Genomic DNA, 22895 nt, shown 5'->3' with positions numbered 1-22895 from the left:
GTATAGGACTTATGTTTTTTGGCAACAAAACGGTTTTTCTTTGTTTTTACTGCACTTAAAGCTGAACTCCATGCATAAAATATTTTATTTAAATATGTAGCACCCTACAGGTAGGTGCTAGGTAAATGCATAGTGGGCCTTGTCTGCCTAACAGCAGGGCCATATTTCTCTTTGCTAGGAAAGTTGTCATGGTTTCCAAGTGTGCTTCCTAAGAGGGGAGTCTCCCCACTGGCTCTATTAGAGGCTTCTGATATGGAACTGGAGGAAACCCAATCAGGGGACACATACAAGCCTGTAACTACCCCAGAAGGCAGAGTATGCTGCAGAGGATTCTGGGAGTGGGTATAAGTTTGGGAGAAGTGCGTGACACGGTGTCTTTGGCGGGAGCAGAGTCCCAGGAGGCAGAGCACGGCTGTCTCTCCTCCTGTCTGAGGAAACAGATGTCTCGGGGTGTCGCCTGAGAATCCAGAGAGTGCTGAGTTGAGCTGAGGGGATCCGGTGTGCCGAGAACCAGCGGAGAGCAAGAGGGGTCCAGTCCTAGGAAAGCCTACACTGGTCGTGAGTACTGAGAATTGCCCCTGGGGGTCTGCCTGAAGAGTTAGAGGAGACCACTCCGGAGGAGGTTCTGGGATACAGTGTAAGCTAGCTGTAAAGGGGGTACCTAGGTTGAGGACCCTGAAGTATCAGAGGGGGTACATAGCCAGTGGACCCTGAAGAGCTAAAAGTGTAAAGGGTCACCTGCGGTTTGGCCCTGAATTGTACAGAGTACCAGTTGAGAGTTGCAGCTATACAGTAATTCACAGTATGCCACCTCCAGCCAGTGCCAGGCTGGAGAGAGTGGTCAGAGACTTTGCATTGCAGCAGTGTCAGTAGTTCTATGCTCTACAGTCCTGAGTCTTCTGGACCTAGAGTCGAGGATTCAGCACTTCTGTCAAGTTACAGTGTGTTCTAAGCGTCAGTGAGCGTTGGCTAGCGTCGGCTGGCGTCAAGGCAGCGTTAACAGACATTTTCCGGATAAAGTCCAAAATTGTATCTAGTTAAGTCTAAAAGGAGTATCCCACTCATTCCCTTCTCCCATCCCCTTTATCTAAAATAAAACCACAAAACAAAGATGCCGGAGTTGTCAATGTCTCAGTTCTCACACCCAGGGTCGCAGCTCACATGGGCTGGGGAGGTAACCGGTAACAGTGGCAGACCCACATTAGGCCCAATGCCTGGAAAACCAGCTACAAATATATTCCTCAATAAACACAAAGGATATAAATCCACGTTGTTTCCACCAAATACCTTTACAAGCCCAGATATTACCTTTTAAATTAAGTAGTAGTGACACCATCACTATGCTGTACATAGCCTGTGCAGCAAGCAGAGCAGTGGGAGGGATTCACAGCCCCACCCACTACAGACTGCCCGCAGAAAACTACAGAAGGGGGCAGGAACAAGACCAGTCATCCTGCACAAGGGGAGAGAGCAGCAGTGAGTGGTCTTTATTACAGGAAGCTTCTGCACAGGTATACTTTCTGAATTAATGCACAGATCTGGAAAAAATATACAAAAGCACTTGTATATGGACAATAATTATTAATCTTACAATTCTGGTTTATTTAGGCCAAAAATATCTAGGTGGTGGTCCAGGAATGCATGTAGCTTGTTAAGTGCTATTTTCCTATACACTATGCCCATCTGCCTTTGTTTTAGAATACATTATATTCCCTATCTGGCTGGTATCTTTACAGTTGTAAATAAAAAAGACAGAGTGATTGAACTGAGCTGCTGAGAATTCCCTCTAGTGTCTAAAATAAAAATCTTTATATCTGATACAATAACAAAAATATGGGATAGCAAGTGTGAAAAAGCTTGTCATACTAAAATGTATAAAAAAAAACTGTTAATACCATGCGCCTTGGAGAATATTTACACCAATGTGTTAACAATACTTTCTGCCACCATAAAAAAAAAAAGTTTCAAATACAAACAAGACTAAAAATACACTCTCTGGTAGCCCAATAATACACTTAAATATCTTATAGGTGCTCCTAACACACCAATATAAAGTGCCAATTAGGGCTGCGCATCTTCACTTACCTCACGATTCGATTAGATTACGATTATTAAGGCAACGATTCGATACGATTCGATTCCGAGATGCATCACGATGCATCACGATTACTGCCCAATGCCCATGCCCAGCCCACTGCCCAATGGTTTTCAAAACTTAAAAAAAAAAATCAAGCAGTCACAAATTAAATAAACATTTTTATTTTCATTTGCTTTTAAAGGACACTTCCCTGGACCCTGGCATGGCCTGCAAGCCCTGCATAGTGCACTGCAATCATATAGGAAGGTCTGAATATAGCATAGCAGAGACAGACAACAACACTATTTACTAGAAGTAACAGTAAAATTAGTATGGCATCAAACTGTAGTAGTGCAGTTTACTGCTTCATAAAAGAAAAGAAAATATTAATATAAGGTCTAAACGTTTTAAAGTACAACTAAAGGCAAACTTTTATTTTTGATTTTGGATAGAGTGGAGGAGAGGAGATGTATTAGAACAGGGGTGTCCAAACTATGGCCCTCCAAGTGACAGGTGTTACTAACTCAGAGTGAAAACAGATAACATGGTTTCTCAAGTTTGTAGTATTCCCTAGGTATTTAATTTTTGTGTGACAGGCTCTACACACAGCGTGTGTCTTATTCAACTCACGCTTCCCTGTTTGTTCGTGAAATCCGAAATGTGCCTAGATGTTTGCTTTTAAAACGCTAGGTGCATTTTTTATCTCTCGCTCTTTTTCTCCTTCTGCCATTACCATACTACCACGTATGTGACGGAGACGGATGGCGTAAGTTGCCAAACTCTGTCAGTGTTTAAGAAAAAAAAAAAAAGCACTTGTAAACTAAGCCGCAACAAGCAAGCAACATCTTTCATAAAATATTACTGTGTCTGTCTGTCAGTCCCTTTTATGAATGCACTGAGCCAGAGACCCCCCTTCCCCCAAAGCTACCTGACACTGACAGAGACCCCACTTCACCCACAGCTGAGCTGACACTGACAGAGACCCCCCCTTCCCCCACAGCTGACACTGACAGAGACCCTCCACTGACAGAGACCCCCCTTCCCCCACAGCTGAATTAGAGCCCCCCCCCTCCACCGCTGTCAATGACAGAGAGACAACCCCTTCCACCGCAGAACAGAGATACTACTAGTGTCCCCGACCGTCCCCTGTCCCGGGTCCCCCCCATCACAGACATCCCCCCCAGAGATACAGATATCCCCATAATAGCCCCTTGCCACCAGAGAGGCCTCAGCTCAGGCCAGGCCACTAAATAAATGTGCACTGCTCAACAACTACTACACTACTCTGCTGCTGACTCTCACTAATTATTAATTTGTTATACATACATTATTAGTTCGGACTTACATACCAGCTGTGTGTGGGTTGTTGTGCACTGCATTGCATACCACACTGAGGAGGACAGTGCTCTGCTCTCTGGGCTCCAGTGGCTGCCTGGCGTGTCGACTGGGCCTGGGATGACCACGGTGAGGCGACGCTGGCTGGCTGCGATGGGGACGCTTGGGGCTTCAGGTCCTGGCTGGCTGCAACACTCGGGGCTCCTGCGTGGAGTGTGGACTGGCTTGGCTGGCTGGCTGCAAGGCTGCAGGTGGGACGCCGATACCATGCGGGGGATGTTCTTCTTACCGCTGCGCCTCAGGTCAAAGAGGGAAGAGGAAGGGGCGGAGCCTTTTTATTAAGCTCCCGCACTAATCCACCAATCAGCTGTGTTTTTTTAAACTTTTTTTCTCCCAGGCGCGTGAGGGCTTGGCGCGGCTTGGATGACGTCATTTCCTAATCGATGTTGCCATCCCCCTGAATCAATGCAGAATCGCGAAGGGTCGCATCGCGATGCATAGATTCGCCGATTATATTCCGCAGGCCTAGTGCCAATGTCCGTGATATTAAAATGTTCATACGTTTTTCTATATATTCATCAGTGATATCTTCATAAATTCATAAGTTATTCAGTTTAACAGTCAATATTCTTACTTCAAATACACCACAATGGTTGTACAAATCTTTGAATCCTCCACCACTGTGTGAGAAGTGTTCACCACTCCCCAAAAGACACCACACTCACCAGAGGTTATTGTCTCTCATTTTACCGATCGACAAATAAAGCATTCATAGTATCTCCTTCATGGTTACTGTTCCTTTAAGTCAATCCCATCAGTTTTCTGTATTCTTCCATAAAATACTAGGACTCCAAAGAAAGAAGTGGCCCACATAGCGTAATCCCATTTAAAATAATTTTATTAAAATAAATGCTAAATGCACTCAAAAGCACTTAAAAAGCCCATCAAAAAATATCACCATCAGATGTGCCCAGAATATGATAACTGGTGAAGAATGTGTCTCCCCAAACCGACTCCTCTACGCCTGATGTCACTTCCAGCCAAATGTCTGACGTCACATCCGGGTGCCATAAAGTCCTGCCGACGTGTTTTGTCACTTCTCACTTCCTCTGAGGGTGATTTTTAGTTACTCTTGTTTGTATTTACACTAAAATTCATGATTGAGTTTCACATTGGAAGTTATTTTATCCACTTGCTGACTGCAATACATATACAGTATAGTCGTTGAAGTTTGCAAGTAGTTTACCCGGGATATGACGGAAGCTATCAGTAGCCCTGGTATTTTTGTTTTCAGCTGGCGGCTGGCTTTCCCACGAAATCAGTCAGATTGGCTAATTAGCCACTGGGTCGCTTTCAGAAGTGGCGGAAGACGACAACCCTGCCGCTCGCTGGTGTTTCTCAGGCTCACCGTTTTTACCGGCACACCCGAGAAACAATAAATCTTTTTGATCCGTCAGTGAACCACATTGTATATGAACAAAGTATCAAACGTGATTTTACGAAGATGTACCAATACTCAAGTATTATTATATGTATTAATGTTTGTAATATGATGTTTTTGTGCAAATAAAATAATGTTTTTCTTTTAAAAAAAAAAAATTTTCTGGATAAAATGTTGTGGCACATTTAAATCCCCAAAATCCGGATGTGGTAGATTCTACCCCTTGCAGTGTTCCTACTCAGCTTTTCCTTAGCTGTCACTACCATACTGGGCAGTGGCGGCCGGCCGATAGGGGGCGCAGGGGCGCCGCCCCCCCCCCCAAAAAGAAAAAAAAAAGATTTAAAAAAAAAAAAAAAAAAATTTTTTGGCCACAAGGGGCGCCCGCCTCATTGGTGCCTATGGGGGTGGGGTTTTCCACCCGCAGAGGCGCCGATTGACGGCCTTCTGGGGCGTAACTGTAGCGCAGAGCACTGCGCTACACCACCCCCTTTTGTGATGTCTTGGATCATGATTGGTCCAGACTCCAGCCTGGACCAATCATGATTCAGGACATCATTGCTGGGGGCGGTGCGGTCACCTTCCCGCCGTCAGATGGTCAGAGCGGGCTCCAGGATGGCACGCATCGGAGGAAGAAGAGAAGAGGACGTCTTGTCTCCACTCCACTCTCCAGAGAGTCCTGACTGGCCGACTCCCGAGAGCAGCAGCAGCAGTGACAGGTAAGTGCCTCAGTCAGACTCAGACAGACTCAGTGTGGTCCTCTCTGTCCTGTCTGTGTGCCTGTGTGTGTGTGCAGACAATGGAGATAGATTGCAGAGTGAGAGGAAACACACAGGCAGCGACAGTGCAGCTCTCGGGGGAGGTCTCACTCTGTGTGTTTTGCAAGAAGCACATGTGGAGTGATGAGAGAAGAAGCTGCTTACCGTTCAGGCAGGATGTGCTTTCATAGAGGCAGCCAGGAGAGAGCAGTGCTCATCCCTGCTGCCATTCATCCTATTCCATCCCATCTGCCACCCATCCCATCTGCCACCCATGCTATCTGCCACCAATGCCATCTGCCACTCATCCCATCTGCCACTCATCCCATCTGCCACTCATCCCATCTGCCACTCATCTCATCTGCCACCCATGCCATCTGCCACTCATCCCATCTGCCACCCATGCCATCTGCCACTTATCCCATCTGCCACTTATCCCATCTGCCACCCATGCCATCTGCCACCCATGCCATCTGCTACTCATCCCATCTGCCACTCATCCCATCTGCCACCCATGCCATCTGCCACTCATCCCATCTGCCACCAATGCCATCTGCCACCAATGCCATCTGCCACCAATGCCATCTGCCACCCATGCCATCTGCCACTCATCCCATCTGCCACTCATCTCATCTGCCACCCATGCCATCTGCCATCCATCCCATCTGCCACTCATCCCATCTGCCACTCATCCCATCTGCCACCAATGCCATCTGCCACCAATGCCATCTGCCACCAATGCCATCTGCCACCCATGCCATCTGCCACTCATCCCATCTGCCACTCATCTCATCTGCCACCCATGCCATCTGCCATCCATCCCATCTGCCACCCATCCCATCTGCCACCCATGCCATCTGCCACTCATCCCATCTGCCACCCATGCTATCTGCCACCCATGCCATCTGCCACTCATCCCATCTGACACTCATCCCATCTGCCACCCATGCTATCTGCCACCCATGCTATCTGCCACTCATCCCATCTGCCACTCATCCCATCTGCCACCCATGCCATCTGCCACCCATGCCATCTGCCACCCATGCCATCTGCCATCCATCCCATCTGCCACCCATGCCATCTGCCACTCATCCCATCTGCCACCCGTGCCATCTGCCACCCATGCCATCTGCCACCCATGCCATCTGCCACTCATCCCATCTGCCACCCATGCCATCTGCCACCCATGCCATCTGCCACTCATCCCATCTGCCACCCATGCCATCTGTCACCCATCCCATCTGCCACTCATCCCATCTGCCACCCATCCCATCCCTGCTTCCACTCATCCCACCCCATCCCTGCTTCCACTCATCCCACCCCATCCCATCCGTGCTGCCACTCATCCCATCTGCCACCCATCCCATCCCTGCTGCCATTCATCCTATTCCATCCCATCTGCCACCCATTCCATCTTCCACCCATGCCATCTGCCACCCATGCCATCTGCCACCCATTCCATCTGCCACCCATGCCATCTGCCACTCATCCCATCTGCCACCCATCCCATCCCTGCTTCCACTCATCCCACCCCATCCCATCCGTGCTGCCACTCATCCCATCTGCCACCCATCCCATCCCTGCTGCCACTCATCCCACCCCATCCCATCCCTGCTTCCACTCATCCCACCCCATCCCATCCCTGCTGCCACTCATCCCATCTGCCACCCATCCCATCCCTGCTTCCACTCATCCCACCCCATCCCTGCTTCCACTCATCCCACCCCATACCATCCCTGCTGTCACTCATCCCATCTGCCACCCATCCCATCCCTGCTGCCACCCATGCCATCTGCCACCCATGCCATCTGCCACCCATGCCATCTGCCACTCATCCCATCTGCCACCCATCCCATCCCTGCTTCCACTCATCCCACCCCATCCCATCCCTGCTGCCACTCATCCCACCCCATCCCATCCCTGCTTCCACTCATCCCACCCCTCCCCCTTTTCTGTGTGCGCCCCCCCAAAAATTTTGAGCACCAGCCGCCACTGATACTGGGTCTTTGCAAATTCGATATTGATCCCAGATCTCTTTATAAAGAGGACCTGCCATCCTTATATCTACTACAAGGGATGTTTACATTCCTTGTAATAGGAATTAATGTGCTAAAAAAAAAAAAAAAAATTGAAGGGACAGTGTAAAAAATCTAAATTGCCTCCCATTCCTCCGTGCTCGTGCACAGAAGCGAACGCATACGTACATTAAGTGTTGGGGGTAACTAGTTACAAAGTAACTGATTACAGTAACTAGATTACTTTTTTGGTAACTAAGTAATGTAACTAGTTACAATACTAATATTGGTAACTACACTACTTTACTAGGCTATAGGAGGTAACTACACTACTTTACTAGGCTATAGGAAGTAACTACACTACTTTACTAGGCTATAGGAACGCGCTTTCCTGCGTTAACCAAGCCGTGCGATACAATCGTTATTTCGAAGAATAGAGAGGGATGAAGTTTATGACTTTTTGTTGCACTTTATGTTTTATTCTGTTTTTTCAGGTTTTGTTCTCATGTTTCCCAAAGCCTGTGTTTATACAATAAACTCTATGCAGAAAGAGTGTCATGTATTTTCTTCTACACGGTCAATTAAGAAAGAGGAAAGTAAAGTAATAAGTAGTGAAGTTACTTTTCAAATGCAGTAACTAGTAAAGTAATCTCATTACAATTTACAGAAGTAACTAGTAACTAGTTACATTTTTTGAGTAACTACCCCAACACTGCGTACATTCATATGTAAATTACGTTTGCACTATACATGTGAAATATCACCATGAACGTTAGTGCGAGAGCATAATTCTAGCGCTAGACCTCCTCTGTAACTCTAAACAGCTAACCTGTAAACATTTTTAAAGTTTCGCCTATAGAGATTTGTAAGTACCGTAGCTTGTTGTCATTTCACAAGTGTGTGCAATTTTAAAGCGTGACATGTTAGATATCTACTGTATTTACTCGGCGTAATATATTTTACAAAAAGAAAATTGGGCATATATTGTGGTTTTTTTTTTTTAAATTAATTAAAGTGTATTTTTTTAAAAAAAAATTGTGTTTGAAAAACCACTGTGCAAATACCGCATGACATAAAAAATTGCAACAATCACCATTTTAGTTCCTAGGGTCTCTGCTAAAAAATATATACAATGTTTGGGGGCTATAAGTAATTTTCTAGCAAAAAATACTGATTTAAACTTGTAAACAAAAAGTGCCAGAAATGGCTTGGTCTTCAAGTGGAATTTACTTGAAAAACTGATGGAAATTTGCACATTTTACCAAAGAATATAAGCAATGAAAGCATTTCAAAATGATTTTCTTTTTATAGGCCTATTTGTCTTCCATGTACAAGTGGAACATCTTGGGCTTTAAAACAACGGGACAAGGCTGTGTCTTGCAAGGATCATGGTAAGTGTGCAATTATTCCAGGGAGTGTAACAAAGTTTAAAGTGAAAAAATAACAAACGTGTAGTGCAACCCCCAAAAGGGCCGTAGATTGAGATAGGTCTTCTGATGCTGGCCTCAACCTTCTCAAAACCCCTAACCTCTCCGGCATACCCAGCTGAGTACACAAGCCACTAGGTCTAACAAAGAACAGACAGCAAACCTAGTACTTAACAATAAGTCTATTTGGAAAGATAAGACATTAGAACAATCAATTAAAGCAAACTTTGTATATTGATGGCTATTAATGGTTAAACAATGTAACAGGACAGCAATAAGAGAAAGGGGCATTAAATGACAGAGATGGCAGTGCACTTAGCATACAATAAGTATCCTAAAATTGTACCAGCCTCACAGGTCAGCTTAAACAGTAACACTGTCACCCTGAGTGTAACCATAAACAGTAGTATAAATTCAGGTATGTCTAAAACCCTAATGCTACAATGCTCAATGGTACAAGGGTGGCCTTACTAGGCCTAAAGAGGAAGGTCACCGTTTGGGCCCAAGTGACCAAAAGTGGGTAACAGGAGGTAGTATGTGGGTAGATTAAGTAAAACAGGGGCTGTCCTTAAAGCGGAGTTCCACCCAAAAGTGGAATCTCCGCTTATCTGCTTCCTCCCCCGCTTCGGTGCCACAAGTTCGCCCCCCTCTCCTCCGTCCTCTGCTGCTCGGCCAGTTAGAAAACGCACCCGATAGCCGATATTAAAATGGGCTGGGGTGCTGACATCAAAGGATCCCTGGACAGGTAAGTGTCCTAATATGAAAAGTTAGCAGCTACGATATTTGTAGCTACTGGCTTTTCATTTTTTCGTGGGGGGGGGGGGCACTCTGCTTTACGATGTTTCTTCTGCCGGCTAACGTTGTGGCCCTTCAAAGTGTTGATGCAATTTAAGAGTATGTATTGAGTCTGCATCCAGTTAGGGTCCGCTAAAGATCCGTTGTAAGATAGGCAAGAGAAACAAAGATTGAAATTTGGTAAGTCAAGTGTAAGGGCAGTTCAGAGAAACAGTATTATCTTGAACAAGGGTTCAATATGAAGGCCTACTGCCTAATGTCCGCACCTGGGCTAAGTGTATTTGTGGATAGTGATGTCGCGAACATAAAATTTAATGTTCGCGAACGGCGAACGCGAACTTCCGCAAATGTTCGCGAACCGGCGAACATTGCGAACCGCCATAGACTTCAATAGGCAGGCGAATTTTAAAACCCACAGGGACTCTTTCTGGCCACAATAGTGATGGAAAAGTTGTTTCAAGGGGACTAACGCCTGGACTGTGGCATGCCGGAGGGGGATCCATGGCAAAACTCCCATGGAAAATTACGTAGTTGACGCAGAGTCAGGTTTTAATCCATAAAGGGCATAAATCACCTAACATTCCTAAATTGTTTGGAATAACGTGCTTTAAAACATCCAGTGTGTGTATACGATCAGGTATGATGTTGTATCGATCAGGTAGGGTAAGGGTTACGCCCGCTTCACAGTGACAGACCAAACTCTGACAGACCAAACTCCCCGTTTAACGCACCGCAAACATCTGCAAACAGACCAGAACCGACCAAAATGGGACAGGAACTGGGCTTTAAGGGTTAGGGTTAGGTTTAGTGTTAGGGGATAGGGTTAGGGTTATGGTGAGATACTTAGGGTTAGAGTTAGTAACCCTACCCCTACGCCTCTAACCCTAACCCTCTAACCCTAAGCACTAAAAATAACCCTAACCCTAGCCCTAACCCTAACCCTAGCCCTAACCCTAATTCTAATTTTTTTATGGTTCTGGACATGCTACAGAGCTGAAACTTCACATGAACACTTTTTAGACCCCCCAGACACCAAATCACACAAAAAAGTTCTTAAAAATGGTCATTTTTGATAGAGAGCCAATTATTGGAAAAATTAAAAAAAAATAAAAAAAAAATAAATAAAAAATGTCTTTGGATTTAGTGTCTGGGGGGTCTAAAAAGTGTACCTGTGAAGTTTCAGCTCTGTAGCATGTCCGGAACCAGAAAAAAAAGATCATATAGGTGTAAGAGGAGGGTTCCCACCATCCCTGCTCTACTGAAAAATTATCTTTTTTTCTGGTTCTGGACATGCTACAGAGCTGAAACTTCACAGGTACACTTTTTAGACCCCCCCAGACACTAAATCACACAAAAAAAGTTTTCTTTTTTTTCTAAGTTGCACTTTGGATGGTGATTTGTAGCCTCTCTATCTCTCTCTCAAGGACTGTCCTGTAGCAGCAAAATGGATGGGGGGGCTTTACTTTGTTCTCTGGTAGCGATGGCACAGGATACAGGTTCTTCCCTTAGCTGGGATCTCTGAACAGCTGGATGCACTGCCCAAGAGGTTCACACTGTCTCTCATCCCAGTGCCAGCTGCCCTGAACCCTCTTAAGCAGTCTGGTATCATTCCCCCCTCCCCTCCCCCAGAGTCCTATGACTTCTTGGGAAATGTTCAGAAGTTTAAGGTTGTGAAGAACACGTGATCAGTCCAGATGAAGATGTTGGTCTTCAGAAGAGGAAAACATGGACAATTCTAAACTTCTGGCTTCCTGCAACACAACAACCCAACTTTAAATCAGATATGCCATATATGGTATGTCAAACCTCAACTGACTCCAGTTATAATTAAAAGGAAAAAGTACAGGCCCACAAAGACCAGTTGAGTAAACGCTGGTAGCTTTCGTACGTAGGTCCTCTAGAGAAAGATGAATTCTCTGATGAGTCTAGCCTCATCTGACTCTAGATATAATCCAAAAGTTAAACAGAACAGATCAAAGAATACCAGTGGGATAATCACGGGTAACATACTGTATGTACATTTGTTCTCAATAGAAATATTAAGCCTCTGATGAGTCTTCAATGTCCTGAACTTGACATCCTGGAACAGTGCTTGAAGACGTTAGGTCACTTCTCCAAAGTTGGAAAAGCTTGCAAGGTCCTTTAAAGGTGGATGTAGGATAGTCTCTCTAAGTGGTTGAATGGAATTCTTGACAAGTCTATGTTTAGGAGGCTGTGCTTCCACCTACTTTCTTGCACAATGGCTGATATTAATGACTCTGATGGGTTTCTTAGAACTTTCACTATTACAAAGGTTACTAGTGTGATGCTTCAGCTGTCAGCTTCATCAGTTTGGATCTTAACGGTCGTGTCTGTAGCTAATATGCAACTTAGGTCAAGACTCTGTTCAGGAATGTAGAAATCTTCAACTCTGGCTTGGATTTTCCTGGTCAGCTGTTAAAAATCTAGTCTCCCAGCTGTCAGTAGTAGTTTGAGATGTTGTCTTACTAATGCCACTATAAGATGATTCTCTAATATGGACTTGATCACTAACGGAAAGTCTTGTTGTCAGAGTGAGTATTTCTTTTGAGTTCCTGAAGCATGAGATTTGAGAGTTGAAGGAGATTGTCTTAAATTTCCTCAACAATGGTTTTACAACTGTGTTTAATGGTTAAACTATGTTTATTACTAGAGAAAGGAGTGCCGATAACGACTCAAGTCAATCCTTGAGGCATAAGGGATATTATGAGGATCCTTTATAGGCTATTTTTCTACCTTGTGCTCCTCTACCCAGTAAAAGCATGGCATCTTTTTTAAAGTGGTGGGATGTAACTAGTCAAATCAATGAAGAATAGATAATGTATATCTTTTGGTGTAGGGATCTTCTCTATGTCATATTGACTCTGTATTTGACTGGATTTGAGTGTAGGAAGATGAATTCCTTTAGTTCTTTTTATGTCTAAGCATTTCTTTCTATGTTTTTTTCCATACCAGGGCATGTGTGCAGAGTGTAGAACAGTCCTTCTCCCTTTATGTTAAACTAAACATACATACAGTATCTCACAAAGTGAGTACACCCCTCACATTTTTGTAAATGTTTTATTATATCTTTTCATGTGACAACACTGAAGAAATGACACTTTGCTACAATGTTAAGTAGTGAGTGTACAGCTTGTATAACAGTGTCAATTTTCTGTCCTCTCAAAATAACTCAACATACAGCCATTATTGTCTAAATCGCTGGCAACAAAAGTGAGTACACCCCTAAGTGAAAATGTCCAAACTGGGCCCACCATAATTTTCCTGCACTGCCTTAACCCTCCTGGGCATGGAGTTCACCAGAGCTTCACAGGTTGCCACTGGAGTCCTCTTCCACTCCTCTATGACGACATCACAAAGCTTGTGGATGTTAGAGACCTTGCGCTCCTCCACCTATCATTTGAGCATGCCCCAGACATGCTCAATAGGGTTTAGTCTGGAGACATGCTTGGCCTGTCCATCACCTTTACCCTCAGCTTCTTTAGCAAGACAGTGGTCGTCTTGGAGGTGTGTTTGGGGTCGTTATCATGTTGGAGTACTGCCCTGCAGCCCAGTCTCCAAAGGGAGGGGATCATGCTCTGCTTCAGTATGTCACAGTACATGTTGGCATTCATGGTTCACTCAATGAACTGTAGCTCCCTAGTGCCAGCAGCACTCATGCAGCCCAGACCATGACACTCCCACCACCATGCTTGATTGTAGGCAAGACACACTTGTCTTTGTACTCCTCATCTGGTTGCCGTCACACACGCTTGACACCGTCTGAACCAAATAAGTTTATCTTTGTCTCTTTAGACCACAGGACATGATTCCAGTAATCCATGTCTTTAGTCTACTTGTCTTCAGCAAACTGTCTGCGGGCTTCCTTGTGCATCATCTTTAGAAGAGTCTTCCTTCTGGGGCGACAGAATGTTGGCAGCACTCATACATATATTTCCCAAAGAAAAGAACTGGATATGACGCTGAGCACGTGCACTCAACTCCTTTGGTCGACCATGGCGAGGCCTGTTCTGAGTGAAACCTGTCCTGTTAAACCGCTGTATGGTCTTGGCCACCATGCTGCTCAGTTTCAGGGTCTGGGCAATGAGATGCCATGTTGAACTTCCAGTGACCAGTATGAGAGATTGAGAGCGATAACACCAAATTTAACATACCTGCTCCCCATTCACACCTGAGACCGTATAACACTAACGAGTCACAAGACACCAGGGAGGGAAACTGGCTAATTGGGCCCAATTTGGACATTTTCACTTAGGGCTGTACTCACTTTTGTTGCCAGTGTTTTAGACATTAATGGCTGTGTGTTGAGTTATTTTGAGAGGACAGAAAATTTACATTGTTATACAAGCTGTACACTCACTACTTCACTTTGTAGCAAAGTGTCATTTCTTCAGTGTTGTCACATGAAAAGGTATAATAAAATATTTACAAAAATGTGAGGGGCGTACTCACTTTTGTGAGATACTGTATATACATTGCAAAAAAAAATATGATAAATATGCCTGGTGAAAGTATTTCCTAAAGGACAACTAAATATATCTACCAGAATGCGTGCCATTTTATAACATAGGGTGATACCAAATACAAAGATAAACAAGTGATAGTGCTGAACTACCACGAGATATCAGTATACTTTAGAACATTATCAATATAATGTAGTTGAATGCAACAGCAGAAAAAAATTCATAGGTGGGACATAACATATCCTTTCTTCTAGGACAAACAAAACTTTATTTTGGTGATATTGTCTTGCAAAACTTATTTTGCTTGTTATTAAATCAATAGACAAAGCATAACAACTGAAAAAAATTATTTTTTTTTCTTTTTACAGTGAATAGTGTTAGTTAAAAACAAATAGTGTTCATGTAAATACAAAGTATATTTTTTCTACAATATGTCCTGTTTAAAATGACTCTAAAATTATTATTCAAAGCATTGCAGTGTTATTTACAAATAAAATAAAGGATTTGTTTTTTTTTTTTTTTGGGGGGGGGGGGGCACTAAAAAAAATATTAACGTACACTCAAATAAAAATGACAAATATTAATGGTTAGGAAAATAGAAAAAAAAAATTAGCAGGAAAAATGGTAAGGGGAGAAGGGCCATAAGGAGTTAATTATGATTGAGCTGACTAAAGTAAGGCTTAATAGGGGGTTAAATAGTAAGATGTTTTGGGTTTTCTTTCCAATAGATTTTATTGGAAAGATCATAATACAAAAACTGTGTATGGTGGCAATTGAGCTGCCACTAAGATCTATACAATTTTCAATATAGAGTGGTGGAATTAAGACAATCATATTAGTTAAAGATAAAGAGAAAACAGAGAGCGGGGTGATTACATAACTACTTATAGTCATCAGGTTTAGGTGGGTTTTGACAATTCCTGGAGAGTGACTAGGTGGATACAGAAAAGAAAGATTGATTAAACCTATAAGGTCCACATTAGATGTCGTCCTGATCATATACATTTTGCAAGCCTTGAAGATAGAAGAAAGAGTTTTCAAATGTAGGAAGTTCTCTGGTAGGTATAGTCACCTTAATGAAGGTTTCCCATCGCTTATAGAAGATTGACCTGGCAGAGGCGTGGTAGAAGTCTGTAGTCATTTTTTTCCTAACAAGTAATAGATGAAGTTCTTTTTTAAGTAAAGATATAGTTGGAAGAGTGAGCGTAATCCAGTTCTTTAGTATGATACTTCTGGCAGCTATGAGGCAAAGTTGGATCCAGGATTTGTGCTTGTGAGCGGAGACGATGTTTAGGGCGATTCCTGGAGGTTGTTTGTCCCAGTATCCAATATCCCGTAAATGAAGGATAGGATCTGGTCCCAAAAAAGTTGATATTTGTTTGCATGACCATAGGCGGTGTGAGAGAGAGGGTCTTAAATTTTGTCCATTGCGGGGCACATGGTAGCCTGTGGATTGTCCTTGACTATTGTGAAGGGGATGTATGCCCTGTGAAGAATTTTCATTTGGGTTTCTCTCCATTGTTCGTTTGAAACCAGGTGTAAGACAGTGTTTATAACCTTGGAGGGTTTTGTTCACTAACTCCGGATAAGTAAAACTTTTGCCCCCGTTGATCATTGAGGAGGAAGCCGATTTATGAGTGAAATTGGGAATCAAGGATTTGTAGATATAAAAAGAGATGTAGTAGCGCCAAACACTATAGGCAAATAAAATCATCCAAAAAAGTCCAAATAAAGTCCATAAGGGAAAAAAAGATGAGATCCCAAATCCAAATTGTGCAGGTAAGGAAAGCTAGCACCCAATCGTGATGTGTACTCATATGCGCTTACCAGAAATCAATATATTCAGAGCGATGTATGAATCCAAAAGAAGCAAGATGGACCACCAAAATGTCTCAGGGATTCCAACTCAAAATGATCTGATATGCTGACACCAGTAGGGTATAGATAGCCTGATATAGGAGATATCGCCTGGGCTTGCTGCAAGTTGATCCCAGCTCCAGTACCTCAACACAAAGGGAAGGACAATAGTGCAGACTGTACAGGATAACATTTATTGATAAAAAGAAAGGTACTCACACATATCGAAATGTAAAGGAGCATGTAACATAATAACTTCCGCGGTATAGGGTAGCGTGCTAATCGTTCCCGGGTCGCCTGACGCGTGTCGTCAAAGAAAATGACATCATCAGAGGCAGACCCGGCCGGAACGTCAGCACGCATATAAAGCACTCAGCCGGAAGTGACGAATGCGGAACTACCCGCATATGCGCTCCACTCGGCTCCAACCGGAAACCGGATGTCAATCACCAGCGGGCCCTGGAAGCCGGAAATGGATGCGGTGAACCGCAAAACCAAAACCGGACATCCTCAAACCACAGATAAACATTCCGGAGACCGGAAGGAGGAACGGGGCGATCACAAACCGGAACATTATAAACCAAAACTTATATGACACAAATATTGCACTTGAGGATAAAGGCATGTATAAAGACATGTAAAAAAATACAAAATATTGCACTTGAGGATAAAGACATGTATAAAATAAATACAAACCAACAGTATTTAGAGCCAGACGGATTATGGCTTCAAAACCTAATTCCACAGTACAATCATCAGTCATATACCACAAAGTATGAAAAAATTAATATATAACAGTCAGTGTAAACAGCATCACAAATTAATGGTAAAAAGGCTGATAACAACAAACTACTCACATGAAAATGTCAATATTTAAACAGTTAAAAAATTATGGAAATATAAAACTTATAAAATAGATATATCACCTAATTTCAGCTATTGCTAATATAACAGTTCACGTCCCACTCTATATTAAGTCCCCAAGGGGCATATGTCTTCATGTTAAAAATCCACCGGGTTTCTAAGCGGGAAATCTCACGGTGTATATGACTCCCTCTCCAGTGGGGGGTAAATTTGTCAATCCCCCAAATTTTTGTGCCAGCGGGATTTTTATCGTGGCAGCTGGCGTAATGTCTCGAGACACTATGATTGGGGAAGGCTTTCCTAATATTTTTAATGTGTTCCCTCACTCTTACTGTCAGTGTACGCTTAGTGCGGCCAATATACTGAAGGCCGCAAGGGCACTGCAGCAAGTACACAACGTTAGTGGAGGAACAACCTATGAATGGTTTAATAGGATGTATTTGGGACGTGGCTGTGGATGTAACCTCACAAAACTTTCTACCAACAAGTGAGTTAACTTTGCACACCGAACATCTCCTACATGGGTAGAAGCCTGTCAAAGTGTGAAAGAAGGGAAGCTGATTTGGTTTGTCTAAAATATTTGGAGCTATCTGGAGACGTAAGGGTTCAACCTCTCTAAAGACGACCGGGGGGACTTCGGGTAGCGAAGGGCCCAGTACCTTATCGTTCTGAAGGACTTTCCAGTGCCTTTTAAAAATCCGCTTGACGTCTCCAAACTGCTTGGAGTAATTAGTAATAAACGAAAAACCCAAGCGATTTGAATCTGCTTCAATTTTAGGCCGTTTCTGTAATAAGGTAGCCCTATCGATGTTTGCCACTTCATGAAGCACTACATTCAGGTTGGCCTCATCATAACCCTTATCAAGAAACTTACCCTTCAACATCTCAGCCTGACTCATGTAGTCCTCCTGTTTGGTACAATTACGCCGGAGTCTTAAAAATTGACTCCTTGGCACCGACCGCAACCAAGAGGGGTGATGACAACTTCCCTGCTCGAAGTACCCGTTGCGGTCGGTGGGCTTAAAGAAGGTACTTGTTACCAATGTACCCTCCTTAACCTCTATCATCAGGTCAAGGAAATTAATCCTTTCACTACTGGCTTCGTGCTGGAGGACAATGCCCAACTCATTAGAATTAAGGTCATTCATGAAACAATCAAGTGACAACCTATCGCCATCCCACAGGAGGAGGACATCATCTATGTAACGCCGCCAGAAAACCACCTCAGGTCTGGGCCGGCCATAGATGACATCCTCCTCCCATTTGGCCATAAAGAGATTGGCCATACTCGGTGCATATTTGGCACCCATGGCGACTCCTCTTTTTTGTAGAAAGAAGGAGCCACCGAACCAAAAGTAGTTATGACGCATGGCAAACGTAAGCAAAGAAAGAATGAAATCTCTTTGTAATGAAACAAGCGAGTCATCTCTCTCCAAAAAAGTTTGGACAGCCTGTTGTCCGTGCTCATGCGAAATAATAGTGTAGAGCGAGGTGACATCTGCTGTAACAAGCAGATATCCCTCCCTCCACTCTACTTGGTCCAATAGATTCAGCACCTGGGTGGAATCCCTGAGGTAGGATGGGGTGTTGGTGACGAGTGGCTGTAGGTACCCGTCTATATACCTCCCAATTCTACTAGTGACGGAATCAATTCCGCTCACTATCGGACGTCCCGGTGGATTCAGGGGGTCCTTATGAACCTTTGGGAGGTAATACAGAACGGGCACCCTTGGAGCCACTGGGACCAAAAATGATCTCTCCTTCTTGTTAAGGATGTTCTCCTGATAGCCGTAATCAACAAGGGCAGTTAGATCTTTTTTAAACCTTGTGGTGGGATTATATGGAAGGGGGCTATATGTGTCCGTGTCCGAGAGTAATCTATTCATCTCAGTGTAGTATGAAGATTTATCCAGGACCACAATCCCCCCCCCTTTATCCGCTGGTCTAACCACAATGTCATTCCTCTTTTTGAGGGATTTCAAGCCATCATTAAACCTTAGTTCATTTCTATCCTTCCTGATCTGCATGGTCTCAACGTCTTTCAAAACCAATTCTTTAAACACTCCAATAGAGGGGGCAACAAAACCAGGAGGGTTAAAAAGTGAAGCATTGGAGAGTCCAGAATGCCTAATATCACTATCCTCGAGTCTATTGTCTTTAGGAGGTTTTGTCATGAAATGACGCTTAATATTTATTTTACGGATGTACTTGTGTACATCCATAAAAAGACCAAATCTATCTAGAGGCTTGGTGGGGGCAAATTTCAAGCCATGTCCCAGGACCAATTTCTCATTGTCAGTAAGGATGGCGGAACTCAGGTTAAAGATCCCTGCATCTCTCAATGCAGTTTTCTTTTTTTGCCTGGTCCTCCTCCCCCCTCTGGTCCCTCTTTTTGTCTTCCGTCCTGCCTTCTGGCTTGCCTGGGGTTGTGAAAATCCCCTTGAGGCCTCTGTTGTTGAAAGCCGCGTCCACCGCCATCCCTATGGTCAGTGTATTGCGGATGATTGGTGATATACCTCTCGTCATGATAATCATTTTCCCATTCCAATGGGGCAAAACGATTATACAATGATCTGTCACCTCTATATGGAGATCTATAGTTGTTTAAACCCTGATAATACCCTCCCTGGTCTTGATGAAAACCTTCATGTTGGTAGCCAGAGTGTTGAGGGTTATTAGGAGGTCTACCACCCTTACCTCTCTTGGATCTACCTCGTCCTCTACCTCTCCCTGGTACTTGAGTCCATTCACGCTGGACCGGGGTACGGGGGGTACGGGGAGAAGCCAAAATAGGGGGTACAGATTGAGAAAAAGAGACAGGGACCGTCGCAGTTGGTTGACTAGTTACTTCCATCTGGACTGGGTCCTGCTTTTTCTGCCACTTGAAGACTATGTTAGACTTATAGTCGCCCAAGTCTCTAAGATATTTCTTTTTCTTTTTGGATTTTTGATCCATTTCTTCCTTTTCAAGTATCTTTTTAAGGGCATTGGATCTATTAATGAACTCCAAACTCTCCGTGGATGAAGCCATAGAGGTCTTAAGAGCTGTAATTTCCTCATCTAATCTCGTAAGCTTTAATTTTTTCCTACTAATAAGAAATCGGAGCATATTAAGCCCTGCATCATTAAAGTATTTGGCCCACACGGAGACGTCTTTCTCATCCTCTTGTGGGCCAACTTCCCATCTGAGACTACATGGGACCATGCCTAATTCAAGATATTTGTCCAGAAGGGCAATGTCCCATTTTGTATGTATCTCGGAGGTCATGATGTTTTTAAGTCTCAGGAAGTTACCCCCCAAATCCGTCACTGAGGGTTCCTCTAAGTCATTAAAAACATCACCAGCATTAATGACGTATTTACTCCTGTAGGACAAAAGGATTTGTAGATGTCCGAGATGGAGTATGTTTTTTGATCAAGAAGGCGGTCTAGGATTGAAGCTTGGAAATGTTTGACTTTGTTTAAACATTGCAAACATACAAAACTGATGCATTGACAAAGTGAAGAACATGAGAAAGGGGGATAGAGTAGACTTCAGCTATTTCCAAGAAGGTATGCAGAGTACCCAAAGTTTTAGCTTTAGATATACTTTAAATCAATATTATGGTGTTAAAAAACATACAGTACAAACAGTTGTATGGACAAATTTTGTCTTTTTTTCCTCCCACAGAAAACTTTCTACTGGCTGGAGATCTGGTGAAAGCGTTGTTTATTACAGAGGAAAGTAAAAATGATTTGGAGCAGATGAATGTCCAGATAAAGCAAGGGAACTGGGTAAGGAGGACTGCAATCTATAATCCCACTGTCTAGATCAGTGTTTATGATATGCTTGTGTCCTAAGGCCTGTACACATGATCAGAAAATCGGATGGCAAATAGCACTTTTGAAGCGATCGTACGATAATCTGATGGTTAGTACACAGCTTTAGAGAGCCGATGATCACCACAGTTCATCCTGATATTATCTGAAGGGACAAACATGAAAATGTTTCTCATATGACACCAGATCATACAATTTTCATTTAATCAGTACAGTCTTCATCCGAAAATACAATACAAATACAATACAATATACAACATCACTTCTGAATTTTTATTCTGTCATACAAGAATTTTCATGACTTTAGTAGCCTCTTTATTTTCGATATGGAGTTTATCGTGCAACAAAAAATGGACAGTCATTCGTCCGATAATCTCATCGTGTATACGAGGCATTAGGCTTTTGTGTTCTCTTGTTGTCTTTTCATAAACATGTTATTCCAGAAAAGAGTGAACAAAAATCTAAGGGCTGGTAAGCTGCAATATATAAAATTTTTGTTCTTGGGTTTAGCTATGCTTTAACCAGTTGTGGACAGTCCACCATACATTAACTGTGGCAGGGCAGCCACTCTGCGCCAGATCATATACCTAGTACGTGATCGGCACTTTGAGTATGGGGCACGCGCTCGCCGACCCACCGTTGCTGTGATTCGATCCAACAACGATCCATCTAATGATTTTTGGCCTGGATCTGCTGATTGGTTCTTACAAATCACAGAACAACATGTGCCTGTGTTTACAAAACACAGGCATAGGAAATGACGAGCCCTTTTCGGCTCCACAGAGAGAAGAGAGAACAGCTACTGTGAGTATCACACTGATAGGCACATTACCCCCTGATCGCCCCCCCCCCCCAGTTAACCCTTTCACTCATTGTCACAGTGTCATTAGGTGCAGTGTACAGATTTTTTACTGATCACTGTATTAGTGTCACTAGTGATGCTAGATAGCATTAGCATCAGTTAGTATCAATCTCAAATAGCATCAGATTGCCCGCCACACATTCATTATCCCATTTAACTCTTTGATTGCCAGTAACACACACACATTATACACCTCCATTACTAGTTTAGTGTCTGAACGGATCAATATTTTTGATCAGATCAGAATAATACTAGTGTCCCAGTAGTATAGTATCCCCAAAAATGCAGCATTAGCAGGATTAGCTCCGACAGCTGCCAGCACCTGCGTTTAGCCCCTACGCCCCCCCCAACAAGTGCAGTGTCAGTAGATCACAGAAAACCGCAGCGTTAGCAAGATCAGGCCTGATTGCTGCTAGAACTAGCAGGTACATTTTATTTGTAGTGGTTCAAACAGTCCCAGACAGACAGGTTCTTTTTCACCTGTGAGTCGCACTAGGTACCTATAAATGTATTGGCCAAAATGATAAACGAAAGATATACTACTTAAGAGGCCTACAGGATACTGAGCATGACAGATGAGAGTGATGGGGAGTCCTCACTGTCAGAATCAGGCTCAGAATATGAATCTGTAGAGAGCAGTGGCACCCTGACAGATAGGTCTGATGGCGGAGAAGAGGTCCTTCTAAAGTCAGGCATACCCAACCCCATTCCCCGGCTGCTAAGGTGGTACAAATTCATGATGTTTCTTGTATGCAGCAGAGTGCCAGTACTAGTTCTGCTCTACCATTTGGTGAACTAGTGAGCACCAGCGGCCTAGTATATCCTTGTGTTAGACAAACCAGCACTGCAGTAACACTTGGTGAGGTGGCGAGTCCCATAAGTGCAGTTTAAGATGGTGTGGTGGCTAGCACAAGTAGTGTCCTCCTGCCACCAAGAATTCTAATGCAGGCCCGTGGAGCCCACAGTATTCTTCCTGCTGTGCTGCAAATCCTGATTGGGAGCCCACCGATTCTACAGCACCCATACTTCCCCCATTCACTGGCTATCCCGGAATTCAGGTGGAAATAGCAAATTTATCTCTACTTGGTCTTTTGAGCTGTTTTTACACAGCACTGACTTCCTTTGTGGCTCTGAGATGTCATGTGACTGAATGCTGAGAGTTGCAGA

General features: G+C 43.7%; 1 protein-coding gene across 1 annotated transcript in view; it reads left to right on the top strand.

The window, feature by feature from the left end:
- The window catches only part of LOC309559994 (complement factor B-like), a 135980-nt gene that overhangs the window by 101510 nt on the left and 11575 nt on the right, over positions 1-22895 (top strand). Inside the window, exons 14-15 of the mRNA XM_082263475.1 lie at positions 8935-9014; positions 20718-20821. Coding sequence (XP_082119601.1) covers positions 8935-9014; positions 20718-20821 — 184 coding nt within the window. The remainder of the gene's footprint in view (positions 1-8934; positions 9015-20717; positions 20822-22895) is intronic.

Source organism: Pelophylax lessonae, assembly GCF_965119305.1.
Source record: "Pelophylax lessonae genome assembly, chromosome: 7".
Lineage (NCBI taxonomy): Eukaryota > Metazoa > Chordata > Amphibia > Anura > Ranidae > Pelophylax > Pelophylax lessonae.
This window is presented reverse-complemented; position numbering and strand designations above follow the sequence as displayed.